The sequence below is a fragment of the Sus scrofa genome, chromosome 3, assembly GCF_054392235.1.
Source record: "Sus scrofa isolate SSC_HxYL_T2T_F1_AM1 chromosome 3, Sscrofa_HxYL_maternal_Yorkshire_Landrace_v2.0, whole genome shotgun sequence".
NCBI lineage: Eukaryota > Metazoa > Chordata > Mammalia > Artiodactyla > Suidae > Sus > Sus scrofa.
In genome coordinates, this window is record NC_139385.1 from 61,717,440 (window position 1) to 61,731,595 (window position 14,156).

Here is a 14,156-nt window from a genome sequence, read left to right on the forward strand (position 1 = left end):
CAGCAGCAGCAGCAGCACCAGGAGCCGCGCTCCGGGGAGGGGGGCTCGCTTCTCGAGGCGCGCTCCGTGGCCTCCCCCCTCAGGGGGGGTCGTGGCCGCCCCCCAGCCCCGGCGCGGTCGGCTCGCTCCAGTGGGGCTCGCCGGGCGGGGCGCGGGCCTGCGCTGAGGCTCCGGGCCGGGCGCGCCGGCTCGCGCTCCTCCTCCTGTCCTCGGGCGAGCGCGGACCCTGCCCGGGCGCGGGGCTCGGTCCACCTGCTAAGTGAAGATTTCACGGGGGACAACAAAGAAAGGAGCCGCTCCTTTCTTCTTCACCGAACCGTGGACGACCAGCGACCAGCCGCTCCTTGACGCCTCCTTCTCAGGAACGCAGCTCACTCGTCTCCCCTTAGAGTAGTAAAACTTTTTTCGTCCTTGAAGGCGTGGTGATGCTGGCTGCACGCGTGCCGAGAGGAGAGGCTGGCTCCTGCTCTCCCCCTCTGGTCCTCGCGTTTCAAGTTTTGTTCTGTCCTAGGAAAACTTCTTGCGATGGTGCATTTCTCTGAAGTTGCTATTGCCCGAGCTCTTGGTTGCCTCTGAAACAAGAGTCCTTTTTCATTCTCCTCGCAACAGTCACAGTCTGATGCGACATCTTTCCCTTTGGGCAGAAATGAGGAAACAAATATAACAAGGAAAAAATTGAACAGGAGAAAAACGAGGTCGAGTTTCTCTGTTACCTTGCTGCTGAAGGTTGGGGTTGGTGTTTTATTTTTTTCCCAGCAGAGGTCTGGAGGAGGAGGAGGAAGAAGAGTGCATTGGTGGAGGTGGAGGTGTGTGTGTGCATATAGGGGATCCTTGATACACAACCAACTCCAGTGGGCAGGATGCACGGCTCCGAGGGTGCACCGACGGCGGCGCTGGCGCTGGCCGTGCTGGAGCCGAGTTGCCGCGGGAGCTCGCTCTGCGCCCTGGTTTGCGCGCTCTCCCTCTCTCTTTCCCTCTCCCTCCCTCTCTCGCCCGCCCGCTCCGCTCGGATCTGACAGTTCGCTCTCTGTCCCTCCCTCTCAGAGCGGGGACTGTCGAATGTTTACCCTCCGCCGCGAGCGCGCACCCACCACCACACTTTCCCAAATACAAGGAAGTCGAGCACCAGGGTCCCCGCTGATTGGCTACCCGCTGGGTGATTGGCAGGCCCGGAATGACTGGCTCAGGACGCGCGGCCCCCCTTCCGGCCGTTCCGATTGGTTGCTTTTTAATTTAGGCAGAGCGTCGTAGAAGCTGGAAATCTGTCGTCCCCCCCACCCCACCCCGCGCCCCGTCGCCTCCCTCCCGCTCGCCACTTTCTCCTCCCCGCCCCTCCCCCGCCACCCCCTCCGCCACATCTTAACTCTTAGTGTCCGGCCGAGACGTTGGCGTTCCCCTCTGTGGCTCTGGGTATCGCAATAGGTCGGGGGGGGGCGGGGGGGAAGAAAGGGAAGAGAAGGGGGGGTGAGTTGGATGGAGGGGGGGGTCAGAGGGAGAATGTAGAGAGAAAAATCGTAAAAAATAGCAACCCACCCACTCCACCTGGTACTGCGTTGTGTTGCCGCCCTCCCCGCCCCCACCCCATCCGGAGATTTGTAACGCGCGCTGCACGGATGCGCCATTCACGCTAATACCTATAGGCAGATGTGTCCCCAGTGGTTTCAAAGTTTCCTTGTTTCTTCACCAGCCGGCCCCCGTCCCTGCCTCGGCGCGGGTGGGAAGAGGGAGCTTGCGACGCCGAGAGCTCGGGTAGCGGCCACGCTCCTTGGAAATCCGCCGCAGCAACTTTCCGCAGCCGCTTCGCGCCGGCCGCAGCCCCCTTTGTTTAAGTTCTCGGATGCCATCGTCTGGGAAACCTGCAGCCCAGGACCAGCGCGGTGCCCGCGCGTGCGAGACCGACCGCAGGCTGCTGCGCGCTCCCCAGCCCAGCCTCTCCCTCCCCCCCACCCCCTCCGCCGGGGATCCTGCGAGGATCGTGCGTGCCCTTGCGAGTCCGAGGGTGCCGGGCGGCGGAGCCATCAGCCGACCTTCCCCCTAGACACACAGTAAGTGTGTCCCCCCGCCCCCCCCCCGCACCTCCCCTTAAGGCGTCGGGAAGCCCGCGGCAGCGGGAGCGGCCTAAGGAACCGGATCCGCCAGCCTCGCCCTCCACCGCTCACACTGTGTGCGGGTGCGTGTGTGTATTTATTTATTTCAGGGCAGTTGTTGTTAGCGATGTTTCGCCTGCTCGTTATCCTTAGGCACGGTGATGCTTCCCCTTTCTTTCCTGTCTCAGATGGTTTGCGGGGTGGATGGCGCTGGGGGCGCCGAGCGCGTTCTCAGCCCAGCCCGGCGGAAAGAGTTAAGGGGACCGGGAGGGGGAGCGCGCGGGGTGGGCGGGAGAAGCGGAGTGGGGGACGCGGCCGAGCGGAAACGCTGCACCGAGGAGCCTCAGCGAACCAAGAAAAAAGAGAAAGTGGCAACGAAAACAAGGGCAAATGGAACCCTCCTCGGGGATTTCCAATGAACTAACTCGGCTCGGACATTCAATAAATGCATCGTCCCAAAAGAGTGTGCTCTAGTGCGAGCACCCCACACCCGGCCGCGCTGCGCTCGCCCTGCCCGCCGCCCCGGCCTCGGCTCTGGCTCCCGCCGCGCCCGCCGCCCCGGATCCGCCGGGGTGCCCAGGGGTACCCTTCTCCCGCGAATAACTCCTCTGCTGAGCCCAGTTAGGGGGACTCGGTTAGAGCCGGAGCCCTCCAGCCCAGCCGCAGCTATGCAGCCCTTGCGAGGTTTCAAGGTTTAACAGTAGACACGTAGCACTGGTGTAGGATCTGGTCCAGCTCCTGCGTGCCGGGTGAGAGATGCCTTTGTAGGTAGGTTTTAGCAAATACATTATTGCCAAGGTACAGACCTGAACGGCAGCGGTAACCCAACCCCATCCAGAACAGATTTACCCCTCTGCGTCCCCCTACGGTTCCTTTTTGTATTTATGTATGCGTGTATGTATATATGAAAGATGGAACACAGATTTCATTGAATAAATCCGAGATCTCCAGGTGCAGACGTTTGAATAGTCGGTGCCAGCACCCCGTGTTTTCCTTTCCTGCCGATTTTGCTTGGATCCGGCTCAAAAACCGAGAGAGTCTCGTGGTTTTGTTTACACTGAATGGGGAGGATAGGAACAGAGCCATGGGGCCCCTTTCATTAATATACAGTGAGGATTTTGTCTAAATTACCGCTATGAATTTCACGGTACACGCTTTCAAAAGCAGTCTCAGGTGGCCCGATGAAACGTGATAACGCCTCGGCAAACACATCCACTTTCTTTTCAAGGAGGGTGTTTGTGTGGACAGGAAGCCCCCCAAAACGCCGTGCTCCTCGAAATCAGAAATACTCTTCTGTTCTGAGGTCTGTCCCCTTCGTCCTCCTCCTCTGCATACTTAGTTCTCCCGTCGCTCCCCAGCCCCACCCATCCGCCCCCTCCCTTTGCAGAGTGTGATTGTTTTGTCTGGAAAAAAAAAATCCAAAGTATATAACAAGGGGAGAACAGTTAGTGCTGATTTTCATTTGCATACATTTTCATATATTTTGGTGAAAATAATAGACTAGTGGAGAGCTGGGCTTAGGGAGTCAGTGTAAAGGCAAGACTAAGGAAGCGGCGGTTCTGGGGAGTTGAGAATATATCTCTGCCCCCCCCACCCAGGTCACCTTATTTATTTTTTTTTAAAATCTTCTTTTATTTTAAAATCTAACCCTGGAGGTTTGCTCGGTAAGTGTTTTTCATTTTCTTTCCCTGCTTTCTCTTTTCTCCCCCTCCTTTCCGGCTCATGTCTGCTCTTGTAGCTTTGGGAGCTTATTTTCAGTGCTTGGGATGAGAGAGAGTTCACAGAGCAACTGTTTTGAAGGAAGGAAGGGAATGAGGGCTGGGGGGAGAGTAAAAAAAACAAAAACAAAAAAAAAACAACAAAAAACCCACCAACCAACCCTGCTAAAATATTACATTAAAAGATGGATTCATTCCAAAGCTCCTCACAGCAAGCACTGTACTTATTTTTTTCCGGGGAGGGGGAGGAGAGTGCTATTAATTTTAATTGTTGATTGTCAGGGAAATCTGAAAGCCCTAGAAAAGAAGTGATTATGAAGCTCTCAGTATTATAAATATTTCTTGCTTTGGGAGTTCTTTTTTTTTTTTTTTTTTTTTTTTTTTCGAGAATTAGGGCAAGAGGGAAAGAAACCTCCTTTCGGTGGCCAGTGCGGCTGTGGCGAACTGTGTGTGCCTGGGGGTGGGTGGGATTCCTGCTGGGAGCAGGGGGATGGAGTGAGGGAGGGGAGCTTGGCAAGGGAGGGCCAAGAGCTGGAGGTGAGGGAAGCCGGGAGGAAGACGAGGCAGGAAGTCCGTGCCCCCCTGGTTAATGCCCCCTCTGGGGAGCAGACGGTAGCGAAAGTCTATCAGAAAGCATGTGATCAATCAAAACTAACCAGGACATTCTAACCAGGAATCCTTGATTCCCAAAGGAGGCTGGAGCTTTCCAATCACAAACTGTTTTACTTTGTTTTCTATTTTTGACAACTGGCCTTGCCCTTCCCCCGCCCCCCATACCTCTGTCCCTGGGTTTTGTAAAAATTAAGGGTGCAGTTGCTTGCTAGGTGCAGTTAATTCGAGAAATACGGCTGGAGGAAATAGCTAGGCCAAGTCCATGCCCGTGTGAGCCCCTTCCTTTAGAGAAATGGGCTGAAGAGGGCTCTAAAAGATTCTTGGTTTTGTTCTTTTTAGAGGAAGTTGAGTTTCTCGGCCGGTGAGGGGTTAGAATCAAATCGCTGGAGGATTATTGCGCTTTTGTGTCCAGGACACCTTGCAATTTACAATCTGTAATTTATTTGGGAACAGTTGATGCCAAATCAATGAAATGGTTTGTCAGGAGGGAGGAAGAGGTTTCAGTTGGGGAGGGGGTAAGAATCGCCAGTTTTCCACTCCTTGTTTGCGTGCTTGGCAGCGTCGCTTTTGACTGAGGTTAACTCTCTGTGCTCCATTGGACCAGATGCCATATAGAGCTGCTCCCTGAAGATCATTTGTTTCCTTGATGGGGAACATTTCTGAGCAGAGCATATTGGTTGCCATAGAGAAAGAAAGAAAAGGAAGAACACTAGTCACATTAAGCTATATGTTTGTGCACTGGGCTTTAGATAAAAGGACCTTGGCTCAGCCAAGGAGAAGAAGCCAAGCTAGAGATTTCTAGCGCCACCAAAACTAGCTTTATTTCACTTTGGACTTTTACAGTTGAAACATATAAGCTAATTTTATTGGTTGTTGTTAATTTTATATGACACGGTTTACTGAACAAAATAAACTTTGGAAGTGCTCAGGAGTCGTACCCCTGACTCGTCAGCAGGGGGCGCACTGACTCGTCTTAGCAGGTACTGTGTAAAATGTAGCTGTTTCAAAAGCAAATCAGCTCCTCCAAACTGGCCAAAGGAACTAATGCCCCCCACCTTTCTTTGCATATTCACAACGAGAAGTGAATTCATTGCATAACACTGGGCCTTAAAGTAGGAGGACAATGACCTCACCATCTCCCACCCAGCCCCTCCTGTGAAATGGCCCTGAAAGAAAAAACAGTTCAGCAAAGTATTTGTCCATTTCTTTTCATGAAGTTGATCTAAGTCTGGAAAACAGAGTTGGGCTTCGAAAGCAAAAACACTTAAAAAATTATGAAGGGTATGTAGCTTAAGAAGCTACCTTTCAGGTTGTATTTTTGCGGGAAGCAGGCCAGAAGACTAAAATGGACCCTAAAGATATTGTCTATTAAATAAGGGAGGTTCTTCTACTTTGACTTCGAAATAAAACTCCGGCTCCTGGAGACATAGCCAAGGCGTCGTCGTGGTCTCTTTGACTCCATTCGATATTTCAGGGCTCCTTTAATTCTTGGTACCTCCTCTAGCTGTAGGAAGATTTTGGATTTCTCCTAGAAGGGCTTGTCAAGAAAAAGGAAATACAAAATAGCCGAGGGTTAGAGGTAACTGTGGGCTTTGCAACTTTGTAGCACAATATGACAACACAGTTGAGGAAAACTTTTAATAGAGCACAGGGTTTCCCTCTCAGAGATTTTCAGATGCTGCCAAGGAAGACTGAACTTTTATTGTGGTGAAGGATGAATATATACGTGGAAAATGTCCTAAAATAGTGAAGGGCAAATCCTGCCCTGTTCTGAGGAATTAGTTTGTCACTAACAATTTTCCCAAGGAGATTTAAAGAGCCTAAGAAAGTGAAGCCTTGAGTGACTGGAAGTGAGAAGCTGGCTTCCACCGTTCAGTAGCTCCCCGCACCTGCGTGGATGTCACCCAGCCTGCTAGGAAGGGCCGGGGGCAGGGACTCTGATGTCCCTCTAGAGGAGGGGGAAAACATACCTTGTTCTTTCTGACTGGACCCCCAGACAGCCAGGTGCCAGCCAGAAGTTTTTCCTCTGAAACTAACTTTCAAAAGTCAGGGTTTGGATGTAAGCGGTATTTCATCTAGGAGGGTTGAGAGATTATGGGAGTAACATCAGCAAAGGAGACATTTTGAAAACCATATTCATTCCGTGTTTTTTTTTTTGCTCGAGAGCTCTCACATATAGAGTCAGGAAATGTACTGTCAGGTGTGTGATAATGAAACAAAGTGGGAAATGGAAGAAACTGTAATTTGAGCCCAAACATTGCTTTTTCTTCAGCCCTCCAGACATTTCAGACAAAGGACTTCTAGGAGACCCACAGCCACTGGACAAATGACCCAAAGCTCTAAGTTACTGAGCTTGCCCTGTGCCGCTAAATGCATTTTAAAATGAGGAAGGAGAAAGGGAATGTCTCTATTTAGCCAGGGATTTTGCAAAACAATTGTTAAGCAATAATTGTACATATTTAGAGCATAATTTTTCCCTGAGATCTGGGACTGTTTGCTATCTTGGCTGCTATGTCATTCCTTTTTTTTTTTTTTTTTCAAAGTTACTTTAAAAAAAAAACAAAGGAAAAAAAAAGCTTGCTTCTCGGGATAGCTACAGTCTTAGGTTACCTGAAGTAAAGGAAAGAGAAAATAATGATTCTGGGTCAAGCAACAAGTTAATCTGAGAACTGACATATTATAGAGACCGCGTTAGCCTTCTATAATGATTTGGAGGTTGAAACAATCAAGCTGGGTATGAATTAAGATCCACAGAGCTGGGCAAAGCTACAGACTTTTAATTGTTGGGGATGGTGAATTTGCTTTTGCCAAATGAGAGAATGCAGAACATTACTTGGGTCAAATGTACAAAATACAAAGTGACCATTTACTCATTTGCTTCCGTTTAAGAATGATAAGGTGATCCTCGGATCCCAGAGCAGGGCAGAAGCACATTTGCCATCAGCATTTACAAATTAAAATGTTGAGCATACTCACAACCTACACCATGTGCAGTGCACAAAGGGTAGCTTTCAATGATAGCTTTTGGGTGGAAATGAGTATTTGTCGTCTTGGCAGTGGATGAGTTGTTTCTTGGTCTTGCTAAGTTTTTTTTGAAGCATCTCAGTGGTTGTTCCAGTTCTTGGCCTCACTTTGATAACTGATTTATCTGATCTGTAGGAAAGGAGCAAGCACTTAGTTTTCTTAGATGGGCTTAAAGAAACAATTAAAAATGCAGAGACTGGTGATTTCTCCCCCTAAAGTGAGAGGCTTTATTTGTGATGCTTATAGCTTTAAACTACAGCCTGTTTCAGTTTGTGGAATCTCCATTAAGGAGGCATGATAAGTTGGTAATGGGATGTAGGCTTTTAAAACCAACCCATTTCCTGCAGTTTGCCCACTGTAGCTGTGTTCCTGTGCACCTGACAATTCTGGTAATGAAAGCTACCAATTGCTAGGGAAGCTGTGGCTGACCCAATGTGATGGACTGTTCTCGTCTGCCCCCCTCACCTAATCACCCCCCCCCCAAACACAGTGGTCTTCTCAGAATTCGAATTCCCAGGGCTAGGTGACAGGGAGCCCAGCTGATCGACCAGAGCAATGACGATGACTTATTAACAAAAACATGTGGGTATGTCCAGCTAGGAAAAGATGCCAAGGTCAACCTGGTGTTTTTGCATCTGCGATTTGAAGAACAAAATATTAACTCAGCTTTGCCAGAAGGGTGGTTGGGTGTTTTGAGTTTGTGGCCTTAACAGAACTGACTCTTCTCCCTTGATGACACCCCCCCCCCAGCCCCCTAGTTCCCTGTATAACCTCGCCTTCTGGGTGGGAACTGAACCAGGTAGTCTCCTGATGGATCAGGCTATGTGTGGCGCACCAGAAAACAATTCTTCCACTTTGGTGCCTCTGTTTTTTTATGAGATTTTTTGACACTTGAACTTCGCTATTGTCTGAGGAGCTGGGTGCAGATCGCAGCGCATCAGTCTGAAGGCTGCTCTTTTGAGCATTTGCCCCAAATGATGCTTCTGTGGTGTCTTCCCTCTTGTGAATGCTGATCCCCCTCCCACCTCACTGGCTGCTCCCTCCCCAGGCCCACCCTGGACAGTCAGCCTGAAGGGCTCTTCAAGAAAGTGCTGCTATTCTGTTCACTTAAAAAAAAATACAGCGCCAATCTTTACTGGTGTTTGATACTTTCAGATACTTCATGGTTTGCAGCAATATAATTTCAGCACCAAAATATCTAGCAAAGAGACTCTGGTGGTAGAACTCAGCCTCCTTACTCACTGGAGCTTCGTGCAGGTGGGGTTGGTTAGTCTCAAAAGTTCTGCCTCTGCTGTGGCTTTGAACCGCTCACCCCTCCTGCCAAATTTCCTGTAGGGGAGCCTTGTTACTCAATAAAGCCCAAGGGGAGGATCCCAAACTTACAGTGGTGCTGGACAGACGTCAAATCTTAATTTAATATTATATCAGGGGGCAAAACCCCTCCAGGAGTCGAGCAAGGCGTGTATTGTGCAAATGGCAGAGGCTTGTTCCCTTTATTTTAAAGTCACCTAGCAACAATAAAACAAGTAAAACTTCCCTTGGAAAAAACGGACTAGGAAAGTAGCTCAAATTCGAAAACACCAGGATGTCAGTGTTAGGGCCTGGCAAGCTGTTCCTTGCCAGGGTTAGGAAGTCGGACTGAGACGCTGCTTTCGAAAGGTTCGGCTCGGTGGTGGTGGTGGTGGGGGGTCCTCTCTTCAGCAGTGGCAGGTCCCGCGGCCCGCCCCTTTCTGTGATTCGTGGTCCTCCAAAGCGGCTTCTCCCAAACTGGCGGCGGCTTGTAGGGGTCCCAGGACGAACCCTGCTTCCTTGGACTGCATTTTATTTTATTAACAGTCCAGTTTGCATAATAAAATTAAGAGGACCCCGTTCCTCCCATTTTCTGCGTCAACATTGCCCTGCAAGGTCTTTGAGACTTTTCTCTGAAGCCCCAGAGCGGCCTTCAGAAGTCGAATTAGCATTGCTTTTCGAGGGAAAAGGAAAATGGAAAGAGATTAGAAGGGAACAGGCCAGGGGAGAGGGAGAGGAGAAGGAGGAGGAGGAGGAGGAGGAGAAAGCGGGAAGAGGCCGCCGCGGTGAGCCAGGCCAGAGGCACAGGAGGGAGGGAGATGGGGCTTCAGGACAGCGACCAGGTAAACGCTGAGTCACCCTAACAGGTAGCCGGGGACACAGAGGCGAGATGCCGCATCCCAGGAAAACCCGGTGCAAAGCGCACCCCATCTTCTAGGCCTCCTTCCCGCCGCCGCCACCGCCGGAGCGCAGACGTGGAGCTCGGCGCCGCCCGCTCGCCTTTGTCACCGGCTCCGTGCGCGGCCGCGGGCTGCCGCGGTGGGCTTTGTTCTCGCGGAGCAGGGCAGGACCCTTCGCCCCGCCGCGTCCCCGCCCTCCTCGAGCTGGGTTCGGTGGGGGTGGGGACGGGGCGACCGGGACGGGGACCCGAGGAGCGTCGGCGGGCGCCTGTGAGCCTGGGATTTCCATCCTTCGCTCCTTTTCGTAATTGAGCTGTTCTCCTTCGGGGCGGGGGCCCGGCTGCGCGGGAGGAGGGGGGCGGGAAGGGGGCGCAGCTCTCAGCCCGCAGCAGGGGCGAGCGCGGCTCCCGGCGGATCTCCATTGTGTGCGTGTGTGCGGGGCTGGATGGGTGCACGCATTGGTGCCGCAGGAGAGCCACTGGCTGTGACCCCACGTTTCTGGTTTCTGCCTAGATTTTGGCGGCTGTGGGGCGCCTCGGGTCGGTGCCAGGTTCGCCCCCTAAAATTGGCTCTCGAGGTGCTGTGGGGCCGCGCGTGGGCGCTGTGGACGCGCCCTGGGTCCTGGGGCTGCCCACGGGGAGCGCGCAGATCTCCGTGGCCTAGGCCTGTGGCGGGGGACAAAGAGGCAGACAGCAGGAGCGAGCAGAGGGCAGGCGCACACGGGCACCCAGAGCAAGCACCCCACTGGGGACCCTCCGCTAGAGCCCCCGCGCCTCGGAGCCCAGGGTTTTGCGTCTGGAAAGTTCGCCCCTTGCAGAGTCCGCTGCCTCCTCTCACCCGTGCACTTAGCGAACAGTGTGTGAGCGTGTGCCACCCACTCCCTAGCCATCCCCAAAGGTGTGGGTAGATTGCTAGAGTTGCTGCTCTGTTATTGTTTGTCAAACAGGCCCTTTCTCTTGGGAGAGGGGCGAGGGGCATGTGGCGGATCCCGGGCCAGGATTACATTAATCAAAGCATTATTTCCCCAGAGAAGCCGAGCACAAATGAGAGTAAATCCTAATAAAATTGGATCGCGGAGAAATGGTACGCTTTAAGTAATCTGTGCTGGCTGATAAAAATCTCACATTTATAAGATGTGGGTCTTTAAAAAAAAAACAAAACTGCACACCTCTGGCCTTGGCTGCTGGGTCCGGATCGGGACGGGGACAGTCACCACCCCCAGCTCAGCGGAACTTCTGGAGTGACAAAGGGACGTGGACACCCCGGAGCCCAAGGTTGTAGTCCAAAGGCACTTTTGGCCCGGGCGCCCCTGGGGGTGTATTCGCCGAGGCCCTGGGCCAGATCGAGCCCCCTTTGACACCCTGCGAGGACGCGAATTCTGTTCCTCTGGGATAGCAGCCCCATCGTCCTCCTCTAGCGAAGCTGCAGGGCGGGCTGTCCCGGTTCGTGGTGGCGCAGGGCCCACCAGGCGGGCGGCCGCACTCCCAGGTCTCCCTGGGGCCGCTCGGCCAGGGAAGGGGGTGATTGCTGGGGACGCCGGAGTGCGGCTGGCCAGCGACACTTCTGTATTTTCGGTTCGTCCCAGCCTGGAAGCAGGCTCGCACTTCGTCCTCCTCCGTCCCCAGGTGGTAGGAAACTTTCCGAAGTCCAGCGCGGCCGTGCGCCAGAGAAGAAAAGCTCCCCTCCCCTCCCCGAGCTCCAAGCAGGCAGGAAAAGCCCACCGGCCGGGAGGTGACCTCTCCCGGCCGGCTCCCAGCCCCCTCCGGCTGCGGGACCCGAGAGCGGACTAGCTGGTGACAAGTGGAAAAACGCCGTCCCCGTCCTGCAGGCGCTCACCAGCCTCCAGGTTCCGAGCGACCTTCGGGAGACGCGCGGCGGAACCCGCTTACGCGCCTGCCTCTCAGCTCCTCCTCTGCATCCGAGGCCGCGGGCCCGCGAGCGCCGCGCCCCCTGCAGGCGGATGCCGGAGGAGCCAGCGCGTCGCCCGCGGGTGTCGGGGCCGCGTGGGCTCCCCGAGCTGCCCACGGCCGTGCCCGGTCGGCGCGCACGCGCACAGCGGGTGACCCCTCCGCACGCGAGCTGCGGACGCCGGCGGAGGGGGTGGGGGGAGAGCCAGCTGAAGGAGGCGCGGGGCGCGCAGCTCCCCCCCCCACAACGACCGCCCCGCTCCCCGGTCCCGCTCCCGTCCCCACTCTTGTCGGGCCCGAGAGCCGCGCTGTTCGACCCCAGGCAGTGCCGGGCGCCGGGCGCTGGGAGGGGCTCCCCTGCGGAGCGAGTGCCCTGAGATCTGGCGAGCAGAGCGGCTTGGAGCTGTGTGCGGTGTGTGGGTGTGTGTCCGGGTGTGTGCGCGCGCGTGTGTGCGTTTGCAAGGGTGGCGTGCGTGGGAGCGCGGTGCGCGCGCAGGGCCGGGCAGGAGGCGGTGAGGGAGGCTCTGGTGCAGGCTGCAGATCGGAATCTGCTACCCGGGGCTCCCCCGCCCCCCGCGCAGGCGTCCCCTTCCTTAGCTTCCGTCCCTTCTGAGTCCCCAAGAGATCCCTCTTGTGGTCCGGGGGTGTTCAGGGACACCTGGACTCACGTGAGCCGAAAGGGACAGGGTTCTCGGAGAAGCGCGACCGAGAGCGTTTCCGTCCTGCAGCCTGCCCCGGAGACCGAGTTTCACCCCCGCCGGGAAGCCAAGTCTCAGGGGCTTGGGCTTCTGCCTTCTCTTGGTCTGGGCCTTTACAAGGGCTTTTGGGAAGGTGGTTTTCATTTTTGGAGGCGTAGGGTGGAGGTAGGAGCCAACTGAAAAGCCCTTTTGGGGTCTCTTTAGCTGGCCAGGCAACGGGTTTACTGGCTCTTTTCCAGTGATGGGAATTGGGGGGAGGTAGTAAGGAACCCACACCTTTTCAGTTCTGAAATCATGACTCCCCTTTTCTCCAGTCCTTGATTTCCATAATTTTATACAAAACAGGACTGTCAATTATCTCTTACTAGAAAATAGAAAAGCAGACTAGTCGAGGAAAACTTGGGCCAAATGAAATTCCTCCTTCTTACGACATTAACCAGTCCCATCCAGATTGTTCAACTCTCGAGGGGAAAGCAGGGCAGAGAGAATTCAGAAAAAAGGCTATTTCACTCCATCCTGAGAATATGAACTCAATTGCCCAACTGTATTTTTGATAACCTGAGCTAAAGAGAACCCTAAAAATAACCTTTATGAATACTTTCTGCTGTCTTTTTTGCTCTCCTGTTTGCTTCTGAGGATTTTCAATAATTTGGAAATTCCAGTGGTATATATATTTTTTTGTTTCTTGGGTTGGAAAGGACATTAGGTGGTTTTCTTGCTAGCCATAATTCATTAGCAGACCTCCTGTTCTGGAGAAGGGCTATAAGTGAAATTTAGACGTGCTCACCTTAAGAGCCCCTCACCAGCCAGCGTTCTGATACTATTTCAAACACTCCTTTTCATAAGATAATGTATAGACAGCTAAATTTTACTAAAGATGGTTAATGGTAAAATGTTAATGTTTAACTGGCTGAGCTTTTGTTTCTAGACTCAAAGTTTAGCTTTTCTTTGAATTATTTATCAAGCAGTTTGCCCATAGGCCTTCTTTAGAGTAGGGCAAGGTGAAGGGGGGGCATTGCTAATTTATTTAAAGCATATGTTGACATAAGATTCTCAAACTAGCCTTTTGGAAAACAGTAATAACTAAACCATGTCTATAAACACCCACCTTTGGGACTGTGAAAAAAAGAAAAACCTCATTACTTTCATAGAAAAACAGCCCTCAGTTAACGGTTAACTAAAATATTGTATGGCAATCCCTCCTCCTTCAGTATAGGACCCTTTGGTAATATACACATATTTATACATAATGTAAATATACATATGCATGAGGGTAGATGTTTATGTACATAACATAACAAAATATATACATACCCCAACTGAATACATTTGCATATAACATGCTCATGTGTAATATACCAAACTTCTATGATTAACAATACATTCTAGAACAGATAGTCTTGAAATAAGAGGAAAGAGCGAGCCCATTTTCTTCCTCTTGAAAAAAAATTCAAAATTTCTTTTGAAATCCGAATTGTGCCAGCTGGAGATGACACCACATAAGTCAGTTTAATAAAAAAAATCCGGGCAAAATATTAATATTTTCAGCAGCCCCATTTAAAATACTATAAACTTACTTTACATAAAATAAAAAAGGGCATGATACTTTAGAATTTAAAATATAAGCCCGCTATTTAAATTTAGGTGCTTTTTGTCCTTCGCCCCCCCAATGAAATACTGTTGTCTTAGAACAAAAATTAAATTCAGTATGCAGTGGAAAAGAGCATTAGTTTTATTTTCCATTCTGCTGTAAAGAAAATATTTAAAAGTAGTTTAATTCTGTGGGCCTTGTTATCATTAAAAGACATTCGGTAGTCTAGTGATAATTCAAAATGGAAAAGCAAGTTGGAGGCATAGATTTATACTTGAAATGATTTGCGCAGTATGGGGCGACAGGTTCTTTATTTGCTGCATTTTAGAT

General features: G+C 52.0%; 2 protein-coding genes across 51 annotated transcripts in view; one reads left to right on the plus strand and one right to left on the minus strand.

The window, feature by feature from the left end:
- Positions 1–3,608: 3,608 nt before the first annotated feature.
- LOC146404665 (uncharacterized) overlaps positions 3,609–14,156 on the plus strand; it is a 56,802-nt gene continuing 46,254 nt past the window's right edge. For all 50 annotated transcript variants that reach the window (XR_014841326.1, XR_014841321.1, XR_014841328.1 and 47 more), the window contains exon 1: positions 3,609–3,751. The gene's annotated coding sequence lies outside the window, so the exon portion shown is untranslated. The remainder of the gene's footprint in view (positions 3,752–14,156) is intronic.
- On the minus strand, positions 5,213–12,379 carry LOC146404666 (uncharacterized). The gene is made up of 3 exons (XM_085020115.1): positions 12,290–12,379; positions 7,394–12,195; positions 5,213–5,954 (listed from the first exon to the last, which is right to left on the minus strand). Exons 1-2 carry the CDS (start codon positions 12,377–12,379, stop codon positions 11,044–11,046), a joined length of 1,242 nt encoding a protein of 413 aa, XP_084876241.1. The 3' UTR covers positions 5,213–5,954; positions 7,394–11,043.

Bases quoted from the DNA above. Each gene is read 5' to 3' on its own strand.
- LOC146404666 (XM_085020115.1), bottom strand. From the start codon at position 12,379: ATGAAAACCACCTTCCCAAAAGCCCTTGTAAAGGCCCAGACCAAGAGA. The intron at 12,196-12,289 runs GTGAAACTCGGT...ACGTGAGTCCAG, and splicing joins GACTTGGCTTCCCGGCGGGG to GTGTCCCTGAACACCCCCGG.